The sequence below is a fragment of the Monomorium pharaonis genome, chromosome 8 (genome assembly GCF_013373865.1).
Source record: "Monomorium pharaonis isolate MP-MQ-018 chromosome 8, ASM1337386v2, whole genome shotgun sequence".
NCBI classification, from domain to species: Eukaryota; Metazoa; Arthropoda; class Insecta; order Hymenoptera; family Formicidae; genus Monomorium; species Monomorium pharaonis.
This window is the reverse complement of record NC_050474.1, coordinates 20745319-20769692: the sequence shown is the minus strand read 5'-3', so window position 1 is coordinate 20769692 and position 24374 is coordinate 20745319. Positions and strand designations below refer to the sequence as shown.

The 24374-nt window shown below is 36.8% G+C and overlaps 3 protein-coding genes across 6 annotated transcripts; 2 read left to right on the top strand and 1 right to left on the bottom strand.

The window, feature by feature from the left end:
* Window positions 1-533: 533 nt before the first annotated feature.
* LOC105828171 lies at window positions 534-8169 on the top strand. The gene is made up of 17 exons (XM_012666391.3): window positions 534-1189; window positions 1777-1918; window positions 2001-2140; window positions 2562-2660; window positions 2773-2886; window positions 2957-3352; window positions 3818-4096; window positions 4241-4468; window positions 4539-4665; window positions 4777-4932; window positions 5011-5452; window positions 6409-6537; window positions 6619-6870; window positions 6966-7140; window positions 7314-7499; window positions 7654-7773; window positions 7851-8169. Exons 1-17 carry the CDS (start codon window positions 1016-1018, stop codon window positions 8001-8003), a joined length of 3312 nt encoding a protein of 1103 aa, XP_012521845.1. The 5' UTR covers window positions 534-1015; the 3' UTR covers window positions 8004-8169.
* A 217-nt stretch (window positions 8170-8386) lies between these two features.
* On the top strand, window positions 8387-11762 carry LOC105828170 (probable asparagine--tRNA ligase, mitochondrial). The gene is made up of 4 exons (XM_012666390.3): window positions 8387-9238; window positions 9608-10185; window positions 10296-10743; window positions 11121-11762. Exons 1-4 carry the CDS (start codon window positions 9110-9112, stop codon window positions 11379-11381), a joined length of 1416 nt encoding a protein of 471 aa, XP_012521844.1. The 5' UTR covers window positions 8387-9109; the 3' UTR covers window positions 11382-11762.
* LOC105828169 lies at window positions 11763-24350 on the bottom strand. Of its 4 annotated transcripts, none has more exons than XM_036290645.1 (17): window positions 24141-24350; window positions 22409-22647; window positions 20915-21040; window positions 20197-20382; window positions 19887-20111; window positions 19662-19766; window positions 18151-19363; window positions 17569-17683; window positions 16135-17490; window positions 15777-16019; window positions 15313-15677; window positions 14963-15221; window positions 14624-14850; window positions 14141-14382; window positions 14015-14029; window positions 13138-13642; window positions 11763-13057 (listed from the first exon to the last, which is right to left on the bottom strand). In XM_036290645.1, exons 2-17 carry the CDS (start codon window positions 22574-22576, stop codon window positions 12717-12719), a joined length of 5691 nt encoding a protein of 1896 aa, XP_036146538.1. In that variant the 5' UTR covers window positions 22577-22647; window positions 24141-24350; the 3' UTR covers window positions 11763-12716. The 4 variants fall into 4 exon arrangements, with proteins under 4 accessions (XP_036146538.1, XP_036146537.1, XP_036146539.1 ...); XM_036290644.1 differs by having other exon boundaries at window positions 24185-24350; XM_036290646.1 differs by lacking the exon at window positions 24141-24350 and adding an exon at window positions 23229-24134.
* Window positions 24351-24374: the final 24 nt, after the last annotated feature.

The following is a 24374-nucleotide window of genomic DNA, read 5'->3' as shown; positions in this document are numbered from 1 at the left end:
ACTCGTCAGGGACCTTGAAAAATTCCTGCACACTACCGCCATCGTTCGTTTTCGAAACGAACTACGTGGCGCGCCGCGATACTACCGATAATTGATATGGTTCGAGTCTGTGCTAAAATCGTATAGTAGGAATGTGACTTTATCGGCAATTTATGTTCATACAAATTTACTAAGTTATATTGCCAAAAATATATATGTAAAAAACATTTAAATATTGTAGAATGAATGTACTAAGTTTTAAGTTTATCATTTTTATACGTTTTTCCCGGAAAAATTCTTAAAAAGGCATGTAAAGAGAGAGATTTTATATTTTTTATTCTAAAAATTAGAAAAAAATAGAGATGAATTTTAAAGATTAAAGTCAATAAAGATGAACGTATACGAATATGATTTCGGCTAGATTCCAATTAATTTAATTCAATCGGAAAAACTGCCCAGCTCCTAAATTGTTGCTCTCCTGTCTGACCTTTTTTTCCATCCATCAAACGACCAAAAAATAATAACTCTATCCGCGCACTGGAGTCACCCCCTACGACACACGTATTCAGTATCGTGTAGGACATTTAAAAATGGCCGCAGTATCGGAGCGATAAGAGAAGAGAAACGCACCGATCGGCGATCGTCAACAATCGTCAACGTGGACACGGCCGATGTCATCGTCTCGTGATATCGCGGCGAGTCGCACGTCGACGCACGCACGTTCTATTTATAGCATTCCCGATTCATTCGGCGCCGTCTGCCAAGTATTTTGACGTAAAACCAACCGGACGCGAGATCTCGCGTCATCGAGGAGAAGATCTACCCGCTCGTCTCCCCCGTAGGGAAACGCCGCGTCTCCTCGTCGCATCCTCGAGATCCGATCCCCCGCTGAGTTCTATCTAGGATTCTCGCTCGCCGCGCGAGTGTCCGCGCGCCCGACTTCACCCGGGTGGTCGGAGGCGTCACGCGAGCCCTGGCAGCGCGGTGTCGGCTGTGCGGTGAGGTTAAACCTCTCGTCGTAGTCTTTTGAACGGCGATGTCGCCCGGTATTAACGGCGACGGTGGCAGCGGCAGCGGCGGCGGGGGTCCTCGCAACACGGGTACCCTGCCGAAGAGCAATCGGAGAAGCGACAGAAACCGGGAGCGGTCCGCTGCCAATCAGCGGCTCGCAAACCGCTCGGCTTATCACCCACAGCATTTTAACAATTTGGTAAATCCAGGAACCTCGCAAGATTTTTTGCTCCCTCATTCTGTTTTCCTTGTTTTATTTAAGTAAATTAGGGGACTTGTATGTAATTCACTCTATTGAGAGAAAACGGCAGTTTGCATTTCATTGTATTATGTACAATATATTTTTTAAATTAATTATTTTGGTTGGTTAAAAGATAAAAATTGTTAAACTCACTTTTGATCATTTGAGCTTTATTTTTATGTGATTTGCAGCTTTTGATACTTGCTAAAAATATCTATTTGCCGAGAGGAGTTATAAGTAAATATTATAATAATGAAAAAAATTTATAAATGAATCACTCGAATTCTAAGTTGAATGGTATTTTATGGTAGAAGACACCCGAAGCCTACTCCATAACAGAGATATGCTATTGAGTCACTCTCGCCAGTGTCGAATTCGGTCTATTAATAGCTTGTAGTAGTGGGGTGTTTTTCACTCTAAGAATACATATTCGCGGAGGTGAATCTGCAGTAGAGCCGTGAACATTTCTTCCGACACAAGCTTGTTTCTCTAGCTCTACCTCTGCAATAATTTAAACGTCATCTGAAAAAGATTTTATATATTAGTTTCAACTGGACTGGCAAGTGGCGAGTGAGTACGAACGAGAGTCCAGAGTACCAAGAGAGATCAAGAATAGCAACACGAGGTCGGCCTCCATTCAACTGCCTTCTTCATACTTTACTACACACCAAGACTTACCTGACTTTGGTGAGTGTGTATTAATATTTAATTTTATCATTTCTCTGTTGCAACATAAATGGCATAACTTACAATTTGTTTGTCGTCACAGCGTCGCATAACTCGGTGAGGCAGAGCAATTACACTACAGAAGACTGCATACCTTGGCTAAAAATGGTACCATTTACTGATCCTAGAACTCAGTCACCGTCACGATTGCAAGGAACAAAGCCCTCCAATGTTAATAAGATGGTAATATGCTATATTTATTGTATTTGATTACTTTTATTTTTATTGTTTCTGTATAATTTTAATTTGCAATTAAGAGTAATAAGTTTGATATATGCAAAACGTAATTAGCATTTTAAAAAATTAGATCGATAAATGAAATAAGGATGGAATTGTGATTATTAAAAAGAAAATATGAGTTATAAAAAATTACGTAATTGTATTTAAATTAAAATTTAATTTTAGTAAGAAAATGATCAATAAATGATCAATAACAAGTAAATTAATAGAAAATAATGATTATTTTTATTACGTTGTATTAATTAAATATTGTCAAGATTTCCAAAATATTGCATTTTATTTTAATTACAATTATATAATTTTTTTATAACTATCTTTTTTATAGTTATTTCTTTTTTTTATAACTTTTTTACTATTTTTTAAGCCTGATCGAAGCCAAGTAGAAAGCCGTTTAAATCAGATCAGAGATTACATCAGAGTAACTGCAACGATGATAGATTCTCTCAATCAATCTTCTGATCCTGTGAGTATCGTTTATGCTTTATATATATGTTTAATATTATTCTAAATATTTTATATAGAACATTGTATTTAAACCATTTTTTTTCGATTATAATTATAAATATGTCTTATAGCGTGCACAAGCTCAAAGCGAAAAATTAAGTAGAATGGTGGATGATCTTCACGACAGTGAGACAAAGCTCTCCAAGTTATTGGAACAGTATTCTAATCACGGAATTTCTGAGGAGGTTATTAACTTTTTACACTTTATTGAAATAGATCGGTTTTATGAAATTGAATATTATATTTTGTGCACAGAATGTCGAGAATGGAAGAGAGGACATAGATGAGTGTGGTGATGCTAGCAGAGAGATGTTGTTACGAAGGAATATGGAGGAATATCAAAACAAGCTCGCGCAGCTGCAGGAGCAGCAGGCCAGTTTGGCAGATATGCAGATGTGTGTCAGAGAAAGATTGAACAAGGCACGTCAGGCGCAACAAATGCTTCTGCAACAGGAGAATCAGAATATGCCGAATTCTACTACGTGGGAGGATAACCGTGTGTCTTTGCCGAGTCCCTCCAATGTAGAGCAACTTGAGTCGGAAACGGCGGCATTGAGAGGCAAACTGGTACAATTACAAACAAAGAAAAAACAAATGGATCATCTTGTTGCAGAATTACAAGCCATAGAGGCATCTGACAGAGGCAGTTGTGTTAGTGTTTTAATTTTCATTTTTACTGATACGACATAAATGTGCAGGAAATAATATATTTTACATATATGAAATTTATTCTATAATATTTTGTATACATATATCATATCTAATTTTGTCCTTTGTATTATTGACTGATTGTACCCCACTCCAAGAAAGAGAATTGATGTTTGTCGCTTGGTACAATTTCCTATTTACTAACTTTGGCATTACAGTAGTGATTTGCAAACGTTAAAGACGTCCTATTCTTGAACTTTTCTGTTTTTAACGGTTTAACCAGCAGTTTTGCGCGATATTACAGTAAAGATTTGTGAGTATTAAAATTCTACTGTCGTTTAACTTTCCTGAACTTAAAAGTGCTATGCAGACATCTTATAGAAATGTCATGTTTGTGAGATTTCTTATTTCTTATGATTTGCAAATCATATTTGTTGTTTATTGTCATCACATTTTTATATTGTTTAGAGTTCAGACGGTTCGAGAAACACGGTAAAGGATAAAACTGCAGAATTGGAGGCGATGAAAGCGCAACTTGCTCATATAAAGGCTCTAATGGAGGATGGTACGAAACTTCACGATTTCATTGACTCATCTTCCGATCCTGAACAGGATATTGACGCGCACGAGGAAAATGGAACGAACGGAATTAACGAGGATATGACAAATGTCTCATTTGAAAGTCGAGGCAATGACACCAATCATACGAAACTTCGAAGTTTCGAATCTAACATTTCGGACATACGGGTATGATGCCAATAATCTTATGTATAATATTTTAATTTTAAATACATATAATATCTCAAATATTCAATAATATTTCAATACGATGTATATGTATGTATGTATGTATATATATATATATATATTACGACACTGCTCATTTTTTAGGCGCTGACTTCGGAGCTCAAGGAACAATCGGTTTTGCTACAATCCACACGAGCTGAATTGCAACGCTTGAAACAACCAGTGTCCACTCATTCTTCCTCGAACTCTCGTCCTCCTCCAGCGCTCATACCTCTAAGTGCTAACGAAGAAAAGAAGCAGAGTTGTAACACCAGTACTGAGACTCAATCTAAGCAAACAAAAAGAAGTCAACTTGAAAATTTTATAAGAAAGGTTTGCAAATATATATTTTTTATTTCTTCTTATGAAATCACGCAATTATATACTTGTTTTAAATAAATAGGAACCAACACAGTCTTCCAATATGAATCGGGATGTTCAACCATTAGATCAGAGTAGTCAAAAGAGTTCTGGTTCGCAAGCTAGTCATATTAGCACACCTGGAAATATCTGGCCATCTGCCACTGGAGGTAATACGACCACTGGAGTTATTATTATTATTATTATTATTATTATTATTATTATTATTATTATTATTATTATTATTATATCATAACGATATCAAATAATACATTTTATAGGTGCAGGAGATTCTAACGAGCAAAGTGTAGACGGCATATCTACATCAGAAAATTTATTGGATATTGGACCACCTGCTGCTATTGAAAATGGTGGAGTTTTTGGAAATTTATGGACCTGTCCTGTACCACCTCCATCTATTAATCAAGGACAAACTGGTAAAGATTTTAAAGATATCATCTTAAAGATATTTAATTTTTTAAATGAGGTGTCAACGTGTTTTTTTTTTTCATTAGCCACGATCGAGTATTATCGGCAATTATTATTGGGTTCGCAAGCTCATCAATTGCAAATGATGAGTACAACGATGCAACAGTGCTGTCAGCTTCTGTGGGGTCAACAACGCGAATTGCAATCTATACGCGCTGCCATTTCCGATCTGCAGGTGCGATCACAAACTCAGGTTCCGCAGCGCGTCAACAATGTTGAAAACTCGGAGGAGCACTCGAATCTGAGCCGTAGCGTTCACAATCTTGGGGACACATTGGACACGACCTTACCTCCCAGTTCATCCTTACCGAATCTTGTGTCGCTACCCAATTCCTCAGCGGCGTTATCACATACTTCAGTAACTCCAGTAGTCAGTAGCTCTAACTCGCAGCAGCAACAGCAGCAACAATTGAACAATCAAGTACCTCCTGGTAATAGAGCAAACAACTACTGGGACAATTTTCGAAGGTAAAAAGATTGACTCTCACAAATAGACGAACAAGTGTTTCGTTAGTCCTTTGATTTATTAATATATTGATTTTAATATTTGCGTATTGTAAAATGGTAGACTTGTGAGAAAGACAGATATTTCATTTTGCGTATAATTACTTTTTTATAATTAAAATGATTTTTATTCGATTAGAAAGGTTTTCTTTTTTGGAAAATATATTTATTATTAAATCCGATTTTTCAAGTGTGTTTATTGTAATAAAAAAACAAATAAATATGGAATACTAATAAAATTTTAATAAAATTTGAATCAACTGATTTTGATAAATGTATAATAGACGACATAGATTATACCAAAAAATGTAATCCATAGATTATATTTTTAATAGATTATTACAAAATATAATTTATAAGTATTAGAAAATTTGTAATTACTATTCCATATTTTTTCTATTCCATATTTGTCTATAATATTTCATGTTGTTAGATTGATCACACTCATTTTTCATTTTCTGTAAATCTAATGTATCGCATTTCATTTAGTAATAAACATCACAATCTACCTTTGCAACATTTTCTGTCTTATACTTCTTACTTATCATTACCCTTGTTTAAGATTATATTGAGCACGTATAGCCTATATATTATAAATTCAATTATATTATCCGGTGGTTAATACGAACAAAAATAAGTAAGGAAAACGATTATTGGAAGATAACACATAGGTATGTAAATGGATTTTGTGAGAGTGAATAGAACACGTATTATCAAACTTTGGTAACATTAATGCATGTAGTGATAATGATTGTCTTAATTTTTTTATGATTTAACTATAATTTCAAATTCTTTTTTATTTTCAAATTTTGTAACAAAAGTTTTTGATAATTGACTTTAATATGAGTTTTACAAATTTTTGCATAAACATACAAATATATATGCTATATATGTCTTAATATATCTTTTTCAATTTTCAGTTATTCTCGACAAAATTTGCTGTCTGGAAATGTGAAGACGATGACTGATCCTCCAACGGCTATAACAAATTCGGCGTGTTCCGCGAACACGACTAACGCAAGTGGAAGCAGTGTTAACAGTTCACTAATGTATGCAATATAAAGTTAATTAAATTGGTAATATATTAGAATATATATACTTTTTACGTAATGTTTTTTAATTGATTTTAGAAAGGATAAGCGGAATCGAGAGCATGGATCTGATAACTTACCTTTACCATTAACTGGTGCGGAAGCGCAGTATTCATTGAACCTACAATTGCCGTCGTCAAATTTACAACAACAGGACAGAGAAAACACTACTATCCGCAGTAACATTATAGCAAATGAGGTGTCTCAACAAGTCGATAATCTTTGGGAGGAAGCTCACAGTTCTTTCCGATTACCTTCAATGAACGATGATAATTTCTTTAATAATCTAAGGTTCAAATCATTTTGTTTTAATTTTTCAAATACAATTATTACATAATTCTTTATATAAAACTTTATATATAAATGTTCTCGATTTTACAATGAAGTTCGGAGATGAAGGAGGCAATTGGTTCGCTGATCGCAGTAAACAAGAGGCGACCCGATTATTTAATAATTATTTTGAGAGAGATTAAGGCTATTAGCGAGGATCACAGACTGCGATCTCATTTGTTAAGATCGTTACGCGCTTTGCAGGACAAGCAAACATTAAATAATCCATTGGTTAGTACATAATCTGTAGATTACTGTGTGTGTGTGTGTGTGTGTGTGTGTGTGTGTGTGTGTGTGTGTGTGTGTGTGTGTGTGTGTGTGTGTGTGTGTGTGTGTGTGTGTGTGTAAAATTTCTGCTTAATATTGTAAATTCTATAGTTATCAATCAATTACATTCTTTGCAGAACGAAGCGCCTGATTTAACTCCAAGTGAAAGTTGTCAATCCAGCGACGAAGACTCGGATGTTGGTGCTGTCTTTACTTTAGAAAATCATTCGTCTATGATGGAATTGGTTGCGACGTCTCATGTAGACACCGCCTCTTCTCCAGCATCGTCTCAATTACCATTAATAGAACATTTGGAAATAACGGTAATTATAATATAAAAAAATACTTTATTATATGCACAGTTTATGCAACTAAATTATTTTCAATTAATAAGCCTTTAATTTAAATTAATTTAAAAATATTAATCAATCCTGAATATGCGTGAAAAATTGTTTACCTAATTTCTAATATCTTCAGGGAACATTCCCACTTGACTGTGTGAGTACTATTCCTTCTACATCTAATGCTAAACCCGGTTACAATGAGGACTTAGCGGAAGCCGATCAATCGAGGCCTGAATCATCGGGAAATCAAAAAGTATATCTTTCTTTTAAGTTTTGAATTTAAATGAGTGACATACAAATCAAGATCAAATATATTACGTGTTGTTTTAGCTTTCTAGCAATGTAGATCATGATGAAGGACAGGAAGAAGCAGCATCTTATCCAATTCCTATAGAGGCGACTACTCCCGATCTCGAGAGTCTAGCTGCAAAAACTGAAGATGAACGAGCAGAGGATACTGAACTTGACAATTTTTTTTATTAGATTACATTTATTAATTATGATAAAATGCTATTTACAACTAGCTTAAGCGCGATATTAAAAGAAAAGTATAAACGTATCGTAAACCTTTGATAAGATATTAATTTACTATTACTTCCGTTTACAAAAATATTGACTGATAATAAATAAAAAGTCTGATATAAATAAAGTTGTTGGAAAAAAGAAACTACAAATATGCCTATGGATTAAAAAGATATGCACAAGATATGAGTAATAAAAATAAATATTATATAAATATGTGTATATTATACATAATATACAACAGAACGATAATAATCTGCAATAATTTGTAATGAAAATTTAATGAATCAGATTAGCGGTATAAAAAAATATTCATTTTGAATTCGTTGAACTATAGATCAATTTTGCATTCTGAACACAAAATTAAATAGCTAAGTCACTATATTCTGAACCTCTTGAACCAAACAAGTTTATTCTAATCTCGGAAGTGAACAGATTTTGTATTCTAAAATCAATAGGATAAATAAACTCTATTTTGAATTAAACTAAATAAAATTAGTAATCAAAACTACAGAGACTCTTACTAAAGTACAATTTATTTGTTATTTTAAAATGAGAAACCTATGTCTACTCTTTAATTACGAATAGAAAGTCTATTTTAGTCCAATGATCGAGTTAATAATCAACCAATGAAGATTTCTTGATACACAATTTTGTCAGAATTTCAAAATTTTGAGATTTGTTTATGAAAAAATACGAATAACAAGTTCAGCTGAAGAGAATAAGATCAATGAAAGAGCGAATGATACATTTTTGCGAATTTGACGCGATTTATCTCTTCTAGGATGGATCGGATATCGCGCCGCTGTTCTCATGGGTGTTAGGTGTAACTCAAAGAACCAATCATATTAAAGAATCACTAAGCTGTTTTCTCTCCTGTAAACGCAGCCAAAGACGCGACCACACTGCCAGCCACTGCTCACGTTCCACGTTCCTCCCAGTTCCTCCACCCGCGCGCAATCCCAACCCAATTTCCATTGTTCCCAACGAACGACTCCATTTTGAATTTTCTCGTGCAAGTAGGTATTTTTTCCGGGCTCTAATTATCGGCCGCTCGGACCTCGGAAATGCTTACGAGATACATCAGCAGGCTGTATCCGCTTAAGACGGACGTCGCCAGGTGTGGTGCGCACAAGTGCACATCAGTTTTAGATACCACGTCAAAAAAAGCGATCGGAAAGCCTGCCAAAGTACAGGTTAGATGTGATTTTATAATACGATTCTTTTCATCGCGGAGCAGCTTTAGCAGTCCAAGGAACGTGTTAAAGGGCGGCTGAAAGGTATCACGCCGAAGCCTTACAGACAGCTGCTGGTCGTCGTTTCCGAATGACATACTCCGAATGACATTGCATTAATGAGAATTCCCCTTAGCGATTCTATCGCTGTCCTCTGGTCATCGTATTTACATACAGATTTTGACAGATAGAATTCAGTTCCACATTAAAGTTAATGTTGACTTAATAGAATCCAATCGATTTTTCTTTATTTTGATCTTTAATCGACTTGATTTTGTTTAAACTCAAATAAATGTGTATGTTGATCTCCGTGTATGTTGATGTGCCTAGGGATGGGTACGTGCGCTACGAAAGATGAAGGACAACATCTTCATCGATGTATCCGACGGATCGACGTGCGAGATGTTGCAAGTCATCCTGCCAAAGTCTGTCAAACCCGACGATCTGCGTTATGGGAGCAGCGTCAGTGTAGAAGGTGAACTGGTCCTGGGGCCCAGTGGCAAGGCTGAGCTGCACGCAACCGCGGTTCGCATTATCGGCGGATGCAACGTCACGGAGGACGGTTACCCGTTCGCGCCGAGGAAGAAATACGATCCAGACTATGTCAGGCAGTATCTGCACCTGCGGCCAAGAACGCGTAGTTTTGCCAGTGTGTTGAGGCTTCGCGATCTTGCTAGCACGACGATTGTAGATCACCTAAGAGATCGGGGTTTCGTAAGCGTGCACACGCCGATGCTGACGTCCAACGACTGCGAGGGTGCGGGCGAGGTGTTCATTGTTAAACCACAGTCCAGAGAGATTCTCAAGAGTATGAGGAAGGAGGGCCAGGGATCGGAGGATGAGGTTTACTTCGACACCATCGCCTTCCTCACTGTTTCCGGCCAGTTGCATTTGGAAGCAGTAGCAAGGTGATTACAATTCATTGACGCGACGTTTTTGTATGTCTCGCATATGCGTATCTTCTTTCTGCGGTCGTCGCTAATTTATAGGATGCAATGTATTATTAGAACTTTTTCAGAGCTCTCACGAGGGTGTATACTTTCGGACCCACATTTAGGGCAGAGAATTCAAAGTCGAGATTGCACTTGTCAGAATTTTACATGTTAGAGGCGGAGGTCGCGTTTCTCGCGCACATCGAAGAACTGACGGAGGAAGTTGAACTTCTAGTGAAACGCATCACTGAACGGATGATCGAGAAGGGAGCATCGGATCTGCGCGCGATTGACGCCCCAGAAGTGCAATGGTTAAACAAATCATTCGCACGTTTAACGTACGAAGATGCGTTTAACGTGCTGAATAATCACGCGAATCGATTGCAACGGCCCGTCAAGTACGGAGAAGTTCTCTCGAAGGAGCACGAACTATTTTTGGTGCAACATAATGATGGAGTGCCAGTATTCATTATTAACTGGCCGAAAGACATTAAGCCATTTTATATGAAAGAATGCACGGACGATGCGTCTAAGGTGAGCCAGCGAGAAACGAAACGAGTTTTTAAAATTTATCAATCGCATTATACGCGAATGCGACTTTTACAGAGAAAAGTTTCACTTGCATATAATGCGCGACTGTCAATGAATAAAAACTCACCTTCATTATTACTCTTTCATCTGCAATCTTTTCTTCAATTCCCTGTTCAGTTTTATTTTCTAGAAAAATCCAAAATTACTTTTCAACATTTTTATTACATTATCAAATAGGCTTTACTAAGTGTTAAAATCTTTATTTATTTCGAATAAATTTTAGAGTAAAATTTGTATCAAAAAAGATCCAGACTGCAGATGGAGGATTAAAGAATGTATTTCTTGATTAAATATATATCTTGTAAGTCTTTTCTTAAAAGGTAGCAGCACTGGATCTGCTGGCACCAAACGTGGGAGAATTGATAGGAGGCAGCATTCGCGAAGACGATTATAAGAAATTAGAGTTAAAACTGCCACCCACTGGGAACCTCTCATGGTATTTAGATTTACGGAAATATGGGAATGTACCAACAGGTGGCTTTGGAATGGGTTTCGACAGATTCTTGCAGTGCGTCTTGGGGATTGGCAATATCAAGGACACCGTGCCTTTCCCCAGATGGCCGCACAATTGCAATTTATGAATAAAGTTTTCAGGGTGTTGTGTCACTTAATTCACCTCCTCTCCCAATTACAAACAAAAATCCTATTAAAAAAATAATGCAACAAATTGAACAATTTTTTAAATGGAAAAACAATGTTGCATATAATTTTGTATACCTCTATAAATATCAGTAGAGTATATATAAGTAATTAATCAAAAATCAAGTTTTTTGGGGTGAAATTGCAATAAGCTACACAATTTCATTTTGGATGAAGTTTATTGAATATCGAGATGACAACAAAAATGTTAACTTTTTATCAATGTCTTTATTGTTTCCTAATGAAGTCCGTACCCTAAGCAGCTCTTCAAAACTAATTATAAAGGATATAGTAGAAAGGTTAATTAAAAGGAAAGTCAAACCTGTAATAAACAAGTCTTTTATACAACAAAATAACGCAAATCTAATTGCGGTAGTAATAATCTTCGTCATCTTTCTTCTCGTCGTCATTGTTTTTCTGTTGATAGTTTATATTACAAGGATAACCCATACATATCACAATTTGTACACCTTGAAATGACTCCTCCTTTTTCCCCCAACGAAGTTGATTCGAAGGGTTTACCGCATTTTATACAAGTACAAATTTGACTTAACATTACAGGTGAGTGCTAATCACCATTAAACTTAAAAGTACGTACGGTACTTTAAGTTTTTGGTGAGCGGTATAACATCCTTACACAAGTACAGTACTTGAAGTTTTCAGTAAATGTTTCAATGAAACAATTGTGATGAATTCGTGATGGTTTTCCCTTATCACAAAGCATATCGCTGAATAATATACAATCACTCGCGCAGGAATGCTACTACACATTTTTCTAAATTACACAAATATATGTACAGCTCTATTTCTTTTTCATTCTTTCGTCAAGATGTTAATACTTGTGATATATTCACACATTTCCACGCATCTCGCACAATTTTTTTTTTAAACTTGTACGACGTGATTAAATCCGATGAAATAGAAGATTTTAATTCGTGCATTCAAGTAATTATGTATATGTGCATATATGCAAAATTCACATAGTAAGTTTAAATTAATTTGATAAATTAAACCTACTATTATGTAAATTTATTTAAATAATAGAGATAAAATAATTCCAGAAATGAACGGTATGTCGAGTAGAACAAAGAAATATTTTTTCCTAAAAGAGTCGTCACATCATCACGCCGTACAAGCTGTACAAAATTATGATGTACAAGATGTAAATAAGCTGGAAATAGTTCTAGTGATTTGTCTAAAATTAAATCTAGTGCTTTATATACACTTGTCTCATACTCATTTTCAAAAAACTTTGTATACACACATACACACACTATTTACATAATAGAACAAAGTCCTGATAATTCTTGTCCTTTCTCTACGGGAGGTAAATTCGATAGTTTCCTACCCTGTAAACTTGGCTTAATGGAAGCTGCCACTAACGGCTGTTCCGCGTTTTCCTCTACAGGTGTCTCGGTCGCTACCTTCTCCTTTTCTTTATTCTCTTCCGATTCTTTGTTAACGTTCAACGGCTTAGTAATATTGATTTTAATTCGCGACGGAGCTGGAGGAATGGCCGCCGGCGTCGAGTCCAATTCCACGTTTCCGTCGATGGAACTTTTTACTGCGGCGTACGTTGTATCAACTGTGCTCGATTCATTGACAATTTGCTCGGGATCTGAGAAGCAATTAGAGTAATTATAAAAATCGCTTTTATGCAAAAAAGAAAGCTGTTAGTTTACAATAATCTAAGCATACCTGGTTCAGGTTCCATAGGCTCCTCTTTCACTTCTACGTTGGTGAAATCGAACATTTCGCTGTCGGGTTGCTCATCAATATCGTCTAGTGGTTCCTCTTTAATCTTAATATTATCAAAAGGTACGATTGCACTCTCGCCCGGAGATTCCTCCTCTTTATTTATCGTAGGCGCGTCTTTTTCGGCATCTTCAACACCTTTTGTATTCTCTTCATTAACGCTTTCTGTATTTTCTTTCTTTTCTGCATCTTCCTGTGGAACTTCCGAATTCTCCGTTTCAGAATTCTCAATAGGTTCTTCCTTTTTATCTGATGCAATAGAATCTAAGAGTTTCATCATGTTCACCTCTACTTGGTCTACTTGGTTATCAGTAACCTCAGGCTTTTCCTTATTCGATATGTCTTTGGACTCTTCCTGCTTAATTTCATCTCCGGGCGTTTCTACCTTATTTTCCTCACCTTCCGTAGCTGCCTCCTCAACTGCCAAAGCTGATTTTTCTAATGCTCTCTAAAGTTTCAACACAAAGTACATAGAACATAGAATATTAAGATCATATAAATTCAATAGCTAATAGCAACAATGTAAAAAAAATACATATTATTTATATCAATTGGGTGCAAAAAGAATTACAGATGACATATGTGTATGTGTGTGTGTATGTGTAAAAATATATCTTAAAATTTTAAAAATTGTAAAAAATATTAAACTTTTCTTCAAATATAGCATTAAAGGAATAAATAATTTTTCGTATGTATGTTTTAGGTAATTCTGTATAAACGAAAATATTGCATGTACGTAGCAATACTTATTCTATTACTACAAGCAATAAAGCTTGTAAAGAATGTGCCATGAATATAAATTATTGAGAGAATCACGTACCGCTAGAGTCTTTTCCTATTTTTTTTTGTAAGGAATGCAAAAAATAATTTTGTTAATGAAGTATAATATCAACATAAAGATCAAATTCAAATGTATGCAACGATTAAAATAGCGGCACATACAAACCTTGTAATCGTCTAGACAGAGTGGATGATAATTTTTGCCCTCATAATTAACTGCCGGTCGCAAATGCCATTCTTCCTTTTCCTCATTATAGAATTGCTCAAATGCGTCATGGCATACTTGGCATCGAGAATCTTCGTCGTTGCCAGTTGGTACGCTGGGCTGCAACGTTTCCTGAGGAGACTCATCAGTAGTCATACCTTCCATTTCCGCTGATTGTTTCTCGGTTTCAAACCAACTTTGTGCTGAAGGAACGACAAATATAAGATTAGAGAAAAGACAAATCATCCCTGTAACTGAACAAGAATGTTTCGATTAATCTGATAAAGTTATCCAAGACTTATTCGGATATTTTCTCGCGCGTCTCTGAGATAAACCACCTATTACCGCTTATAATTCAGCTCAATAGCATAATGTTTCGAACATATTCGAATTTTTGGTTTTTGTTTAAGTAATGCATATCGAGGAAGAAAAAAATAAACGTACCTCTGTCTTCTAAATCTTCGATCTCCTCAAACTGTATCCAATCGCTGACATCATAATACCACGGTCGCGAATGTGCTTTTCTCGCGGAATCTCGTTCACGCCTATTCTGTCTAAAATGCCAATCCAAATGATGGCTATATCGAGTAGCCAATTCGGGCGCGAATCTAGCACCGCAGGAACTGCACTGCATACCACTATACAAGGCCGTTGCAATCGCTGGTTGTTTACTGTAAAAAAAAAAAAAAGAAACAATTGTCGTTTGATGTTCAACATTTTTGGTTTTGTCTCGCCAATGTCATAAACGAGCGAAAACGCAGTGTAGCGTCGACAATTACTTACATTTTAAGAGTTTCTGGTTTATCGAAGGAGACTGGAGTGATCTCAGGCTCTTTCTTCTCTTCCTCCTCCTGTTTCTTTTGTTCCGTGAGATTGGGAACGATACCAGTTTCAACCAATCTCTGGAACAATTCGCTCATGTTTAATGGCAATGTTGGTGCTGGTACGGGCGAATTTTCCACGGGTTCGGCTTGGTACGATAAGCCAGATGACGGCGCCATCGCCGATGGTAAAACTGACGATAACATATCTAATTGCAAATCTGAAATTATGTGATTAATAATTTATTGATCAATATTAGATACTAAAAGATTGTAATATGTAAAGAATATCTGACAGAATTAATTTTTCACCTGGCTTCGAAGTAGAGGCAAAATCTAGCCCGTCCTGCGACGTGGATTCGTGTTCTGCAGCGGGCAATTGGCTTGGCGATTGCTTGGCAGGAGTAGTGTCTATCTTTGGTTTCTGCGCTATCAGAGGCGCCGCTGGTGGTGGTGGTGACTCAATGGGACCTTCGCCCCTCATTCCAGTAATTTTAACATGACCAGCACGTACTCCTCTAGGTAGTACCGAAAACCTAATAAAATGCTTTTTGTCTCTAACAATAATAGGCTTGGGTAAGCCCCCAAATTCAACTTTAAACGGTCGTCCGTTTAGAAGAACTGTTTGCAATGCGTCCGTAAATTCCAACGTATGAGGTTTTCCTTCGATTTCAAATCTAAAAAAAAAATTAAGCGTGAGTGTTTCTCGGTTTCAACAAGAACGCACATTTATTATTCGATTTTTCAAACTCGCGCATTGTAAAAAATGCACTTACATCTGTGGCTTTGCATCCAAAAACACCGGCACCATATTCCGTGCATTGATAATAAGATTAATTTTCGCAACCACAAGATCCGTTCGTTTCACGGTGCCGATTTTGACTTGCGGCGGAGGGCCTTCCAGTTTTACGCTGACCTTTTTCCCACCGAGTTCAATCGTTATCGGCATACCACCAAAATAACATTCATACCACCGGTCATCGACATATAATTCTCGCGTAGGTGCACCCAATTTAATTCTGAAAAGACAAAAAAGATTTGCAATGTTATTCCTTTTAAAAATATTTAGGTTTAACCTAGAGTAATATCTGAAGGTTTTACTTGAATTAAACTCTAAATATATAATGTATTCACCTGTGTACTTCTCCCTCGTACATAAATTCCTTATATTGATCATTAAATGCACAAGTTATAGTGTCCTTTTCATCAATTAATATTCTTCTTATACCATCCTGGAAACCAATCTCACGTGGATCGTCCCAGTTCATAAACACTACACCGATTTGCCCGTAATAACGAATTTCCCGAGGTATGTTATCGATATTTATAGATTTCATGGTGTCCCTCGCGATTTCAGCTAGCAGCTTCGAATCCGGCGGTGGCAATTCGCGGCTATGCGGATTCTTTAACATAGCGTTGCCGTAACCCTGATCATTATCTTCAAGATCATACTTAGAGGATGTGTTCGGTGATACGTTTCTATTAGATGCCAGAGATGGCATATTTGACATAAGATTAGGCATCGGTCCATTGTTCATCATCATCGCAGGATGGCATCCCATCGTCATAGGAGAATTCGGTCCCATAGGTCCCATTGGTCCCATTGGAGGTCCATTCGACAAAAGATTTGACATAATCGGCCCGTTCGGACCCATTGGACCCATCATACCGGGTCCTAAACGCGGATTGGGTCCCATACCGTGATTGAAGCCGCTGTGATACTGGTAATCCGGTCGCATCGGTCCAAAGTGTCGCGGATTCTGCCAAGGACCGACAGGTCTCATGTCTGAATTAAAGTGTCCTTGCGGTCCGCCAAACGGTGGCCCCGGTGGATGCGCCCATGGCTGCTGCCACGGCTGATTCTGCCATCTCGGACCGTTTGGATTTCGCGGTATCGGATGCTCCTTTCGCATCATTTCCTTATCATTGGACGGATTAAAATTTGCGCCGCGATCGCCAGGACCTGTCATATCCATATTGATACTCTTTTCCCATATTACGGTGCCAGCCTCTTTTTCTTTACGCTGCGCGGCTCGTAATTTCCTATCCTCGCTCATATGCAGCACTTCTTGTATCAAGGTGTTGTACTGAGTCTTCGTAATAGATCCCTGATTCAACTGCTCGGCGGCTTGTTTCATTATTATCTCAATATTTCTATCGTCATTTCTCTCGGGCTTATCATTCTCCCGACCTCTGCGTCCTGGCCTGGAATCCTGTTCTTCGTTCGACAATGTTCTTCTTCTCTCTTTGGGATCATCAGGAAGCTTGTTATAAAGCCTGAGACGTCCCAATCGATCTCTACGGTCTCTGTCACGCTTATCATCCGTGTTATTAACTTGTTTGTCTCTATCATTCTTCGTGGGTGTCTTTAATTTCGCCCAGCCGTCTTTGCCATCCTCCCCGGAAATCACAGGTGGTGGAGGTGTCGGAGGTCGACCGGCATTAGGATGCGTCAAAGTGCGCAAATCTACATCTTCATTACCGAATAATCTGTAAAATTGAAAGAAAGTCTTGCAAATTACTATACGCACAAATTAATATAATTAATCTTAGCATAACAATACATACGCATCAAATTTCTCAGCCTTAGTTTTCTTCGCTGGTGGATTCGTTTCTATACATTCCTCACTGCGTCTTTTATTAGTGTTAACAGACGGTAATACTCGTAGATCTAAATCTTCTTCTGGAAAAGAATTTAAGATAAAGTAACTCATGCGAAACAAATTTATTATGAATTAACTTAATATTACCATTTCTCTTTATTATATATTCCTAATATGCATTTCGAAGAATTAGATTTTCGGACAATATTTTCCTGAAGAAATGCACGGTAAGAAATTTCGCCAAAGTAATCAAAATTACATAATTATACGAGCGCAAGAAAAGTTAGTACTATAAGTTGGAGATACTACTTTGAAAATCACCTGTTACAGTCTTGCAATTGCTACCAGAGATGAGGCAAATATTGTAGTCACCTTTATGAGAAAATATTCCATACAAAATTTTTTTTAAGCAATAACTAGAGAAAGCAACGCAGGAAAATCGGTATACTTTTACATGCACAATTAAAATGTAGATGAGAGATATTCATAATTATAATGTTAAACGTTGTTGCATATAGATATATGTTGCCAAACACTGTTGACTCACTCTTTTCAGATATGGAAACAGCTGCTCCAGGTAGAGATAGTGGTGCTGTTCTGAGATCCTCATCTTTGCTAGAAGATTCCAATGTTGGCTCGGCAGCGATTTGAGTATTTCCAGTATTGACTGGAGAACGTTCCGGACTAAGACTGTCGTCTTTATTTCGTCTTACATAATTTCTCTGTCTAGCGTTCGGTCTGATTTCTTTGAATGCAGGTGGATGAGGAGGAGATACTATCAGAGAACCAGATTGCTCCTCCTCAGTAACACCACCGGAATTGCTCAAGCTCGAGCTCGATTTCGCGTCGTTACGCCTTGGGATTCTATACGGAGGACTTGGACTACGCTTTCTCGATTTCGTGTTCTTCTTGCGGTTTTTAGAAGCTTGGAAAGAGGATTGTGGAGAGGTGCGTGAGGACGGTGATGAACTATCTCCGCTGTCTTTTTCACGAGATTTTGATCTAATCGGACTCGAATCTCTATCGGTTTTCGGAATCTTATTCGGAGTTTGAGGCTGTTTAGATCGCGACTTATTGCCTAATTTTCTATGCGACGACTTGGAGGAAGTGGAAGACTTGTCGGCCAAAGACGAGGAAGAGCCACGTGAATTTGAACTCTTCGAGTCTTTTGACTTGTTGATGTCACTGCCTCCACTTCCTCGATTATTTCCTGATAATACTGAAGACGAATTATTACTGCAAACCGATAAACTCTGACTGTTTTTGGAGTTGTTACTGTTTAGGTTGCCACTACTATTACTATTTAATCGAGGGTCTTTTTTTTGACTTGTTCGATGCGAGACAGCATCTTTATTTACATTACTACTGAAATTTTTATTATTGCTATTATTATCAGCATTATTGTTATTAATAACGTTTAATAACGTCGGATTATCGGATCCGGCAAGGTTCGCCGGAGGCTTGATAGTTACAGCCGATTTCAAAAGTATCTGCTGTTTTAATTGGTTTGAAGTTACAATTGTATTCGCCACTTGCTGCGCTTGACCTTCATTCCGTGCTTCTTTCGGACTGGTCGTACCCGGCCGTTGTCGTGGATCTATCGTTGGCACTGCCACATCCTGAACAGCAGGAGTAGGCTTCAAACGTGGATCTCGCGAAACTGGTTTAGCCGACGCTACTGCAATACTACTAGCTGGTGCGATTCGTGTACCGCTGGTTGCTCCTGCATTCTTTAAAAGTGTTGCTGCTGCTGCTGGAAACTATAAGTAAATAAAATTGCTGTTTATCACATACACATACATACACACAAACATATATAATTATTTAATAATTAAATATAAATAATTATATATATAAATGTAAATATTGAATTTCAAATTTATAATTACTCCCATATATAATTTTGTAATTTGCTTAAATTTATATAATTGCAAAGCAAATCGTTGATTCTCGAATTGATTAGTAGGTTAAAAAAATGTTTAACCTTTATAATTATAAAATCCTCAAATTGAGAAGACTTGACTCAAATTATAAAACCATAAATTATATATAACTTACTTGTTTTGCTACTTGTTTTGGAGTTTGATTTGGCACTACAGGTGCTACAGGTTTCGCCTGTGTTGTGGTCTCCGTAGTTGGTGTAACATGCGTAGTGGACACAGCCTATCGCAATAACAAAAAAGATTACATCACTATTTATGTAAAAAAGTTTCAACGTAATAAAATGTTAAAGATAGTTTTGTTTTATTATCTATTCATATAGGCTAAGCATATAAAATTTACCACTTCTGTTTTCAAGCTACCAGCTTGTTTGTCAAGTTGCCTCTGCTGTTGCTCTAAACTCGCTTTAGCCTGCAACAATTCTAACTCAATCTTCTTCTTTTGTAATTCTAACAATTCTCGTTGTTTCTTCAGCAATTGTTCTCTCATAGCTGCCTCTGATGTCGTTACCGGTTCTCCTGGTGGCAGTTTAACGGGCGGAACAATCGACGTTGCAGTTTGTTGAGGCTGAAAAAAATTAACAATGTCGTATGATGTAACACTAATAATAAAGTTTTCGTTGTGTTTATAATTATTTATATACAAAACTTACCATTGAAAGAAATCTTGGGTTAACATGTATAGAACCTGAAGGGATGCTAGCGGATGGGGCAGTGATTGGCCATGCAGGATCAATACTTTGTACCCGTACATCTAATGAAAATAATTTCTTTGGTGGAAATACATCATTCCACGTTTGTCGCAACTTCCACATGCTGGCTCTTGTATTCTCATCAACCTATTATAAAAACAGCATTGATAATCTAGTACACAATTTTAAAAAATGTGAGAAATTTGAATATAAAACCAAAATCTTTAAATTTCGAAGATATTAACAGTTTTTGGCATATATTTTTGTCAAAATTAGGTATTTTATTATGTATTATGTATTTTGTTCATTTCTTTATTGATAATATTAAGATTTTTCTTAGAATTCGAGATAAATATCTGGAAAAAAAAAAAAAAAAAAAAAACTAGATACATGAAACTCCGCATCTATAAAAGTTTTCAGAGTTATGAGGAGAGTAGTGTATTGATCAAACAATTATCTTATGTCACCATGAAATATAAATTACAACAACGCTACACACGCTATAAAATATTCCTTTCAGAAACTCGCGTAGACTTTGTAATTTTGCTTCTCTGTACATGGACAGAAAGCAAAGGTTACTCCCGGTCAGTAATAGATCATCGATTGCAAAAAGAATCGTATACTTCTCTGCGATAACGCTCAGTATCAATGATCTTAAAAAAACAATCGAGATATTTACCTTTTCAAACACTCCACAAAATGTGTTTACTATATTCTGCGTGAAGAGATTTAGGTAGTTGCCACACACATTCTTGACAATCGAATCAATGAGATAGAGTACTGGTAACTTGATTTCACTTCTCACCTAATGAAACACAACAATATGCACGATACTCTCTACCTCGATATTTAAAACAAGAATACTTAAGCTATTATATAGCATTTAAGAATATTTTAATACACATGCTTTCGTCAAAAACATATTTCTCAGCTGTATATTCTTTCAACTTGAAGTCCATTTTTCCTTGGAACAACTTGATAGGAAGCCTAATTATGAGAACTTGATGCAGAAAATCGAGGCTTTGCTATGTTTAAAATTTAAAAAGGATAATCTTGCAAGGGTAATACATAGTAAAATCTTTATATTTTTTAATTAATTATATATTTTATTTGTACACAGATATTTAAACTGTGGCTGAATTGCCAATACATTTAATGCTGTAAGAAAAAGTAGTGCAACGAAAAGTAGCCACCTATCAATCAAATTTCCTTTGGGAAAATGTCCTTTACTTTTATTTGTTAATTAAAAATTTAAGAATGTGTAAAAAATTTAAGAATACAACAATTTCCGCACACGAATATATATGTATAATATATATCACAACAAAGTCAATGTATATATATCTATTACTGTATTCCTCAAAAATCAAGTAAATTATATGTATTATTTTATTTAAGTATACATTCTTATAAAATAATAATACTTGAGCATTATATAACCCTATATATCATATAACCCTAAGCAACGTGTGTGTGTGTATATGTATATATATATATATATATATATATATATATATATATATATATATATGCATTTTATTACACTAATAAATATATCAAATGTCTCTATTAGTAAAATATACATAACACATATTTGGAATTCAACATACACATAGAGTCAATAAGTTTTGGCAATATTTTATTTGTTATTTTAACACATGTAACATAACATAACTATATATCTTGATATAAAATATTTTTTACGTAACGCCGTCTCAAATTATTGCAGTGTTTATACATGCCTTCTGATTATCAAATAATGGAATCTATTTAGAATTTTTGATTAATTATTCTTCGTGCTTACAAAATAGTTAAAGAGTAACTAAACACTGCTTTAATGGAAAACCTATCATTTATACTATTTACAAAAATATCACAGTTCTCTATAAATATCTTTATAGTTCATGAGTCATACGATGTAAAGGGAAACAGTAACAAAGACTGTTAAAAATGTTTAAAAATTACAAGATTGTAGTGCATGCTACATGACAGAATTTTTCATTGTCTAAAAAGAGGAACTTTGAAACTAGAAATAAAATGGTAAAATAGTAAGAGGGGCAAAAAGTCTGTAGTTTTACGCGAGAATAATACTAATATAAATTTTTACTATTAATCTCGAATAAAACTAGTTTTATCAGATATTTTATAGGTGTAACTATGGTAGATAAATAACCTTGAGTAGATGATTTTCGACGGCTTGTACAATCGCTGGTGCATGTTCAATATTATCTTCAGCCAGCATGGTGAGCATGTTGATAAGTGGCTTACTGTTAATTGTAAGATCAGACAGAGATGAGATATACTCATCCGCGACTTCTTTCGACTTTGTCGACGCGAACATGATGAACGCCACTACAAACGAACTGACGTGAGAGAGATCTTGATCAAACTGACATCATGGACTGATTCAAACTGTAACATGAAAACAAAACACCCATTATAGCAAAAAGTTTAATTTCTTTAATTAAGAAAACAAGTATAAATTAATTAACATGCAAAAAAAATTAGATTTAAACTTGTGTGCATACGCACACACACACACACACACACACACACACACACACACACATATACACACATACACACATACAAACAGAAGAAAAGTTCTCGCAAGTCTTAATTTTTTCTTGGAATAATGATTCATTAAGAGACAATCTATTTCGGAATAAAAGTATCTTTTGAAGACAAATATAAATTTTCATAACTTTCCTTCTTGGAATAACAATTAAAAGGCAATCTATTAAAAAAAATATTTTTTTCTGAAATTAAGATTGAGAGAAAAAAGTTTAATTTCGGTAATTCGAAAATTGTATGGCTTATTGTTTAAAACATATTGAAATACATTCGAGGAAATACAAATACCTAACAATCTGACTCAACACTTTCTCGCATGCATTCACGCGCAGCGACGAGTATTACATCATTCCAATTATGAAAATCGCTCGTAAAAATTTGCGTGTCTTTCCAAAAAAAGTTTATTACAAAACACACACCGGCCGACCGAATTCGTGCTCCGCAGGATATGGCAAAATGCGCCTACGTCAGCAGAAGTGCCGCATGTCTCAACCTGTCGCAATCCATTGAAGAAGCACGTCGAGCCCGTGGCTCTTTTGCGCGCAACTTACTCCCGACAGGTCGGGAGGCACGATTATCGCGTTATCCGTGTATTATCACTAACAGGCAAATTATTTCGGAGGGATGATTCACCGGGAGAAAGTAAATTCCCACGGGATGATTCACACCGGGAAAACGAGAGGAGGAAAAAATGAGATCTCTCGGGAGAGACGTATTTGCGACACAATGTCACGGTCGGGCGACGACGGCCAAGTTTTTTTTTTTACATTCCGGAAGCCAGTCCGAAAAGGGGAAAGCACCGCTTCTTGCGGTCGTCGTACCGAGAGACGAAATCTGGGACGGGAAAGCGAGGCGAGGCAAGGCGAGGCGAGGCGAGACGAGGCGAGGCGACGCGTCGCGACGCTGCAACGATACGTGATCGACCACCACTCCTCGCACTAACACGGCACGCGGGAGGAAATCCGGTCGTGCGAATTTCATCCCTCTTTGCACGCATCACTTTTACGGCGTTTACGTAACACCATCCGCGGCTCTAGACGAAGGTCAGCGGCACGTTCCGCGTACGCGAAGAAGCATCTTATCGATTTCACACTTGCAGTCTCCCTCCTCTCTCGCGGTCTCGCTCTCGCTCACTCGCGCGATCGAAGCGAAGCGGAGACCCGGGACTCTTCGATTCCGAAAGATTAGATTCGTCGACGTCGCGTCTACGCGTCCTCTCGTCGACGTCCGCGCGAGGAGGTCTACGGAGCGACGTGTCGAGACACGCATCTGGAGCACCCCGTCTCGTTTCGTCTCGTCTCGTCCACGCTGGACCTAGCTCGCGCGCGTACCTTTCTTCCTCGCTTTATAGATCTTCCGATCGACGATCAATTACCTTTCCGCATCCTGCGACGCAGACAGGCACAGCCCGTCCGATGTGACGCCCCGTACTTCGACGGGATTCTCGAGAAAATCCACGCGCTTTGCACTACACCACTGCTCCGCTGCTTACGCGAACGGGATCCTCAACGTAAAATGGCTACCAAGCACACCAACGTTCCAACTGCTGGCGAAACGGCACCGCG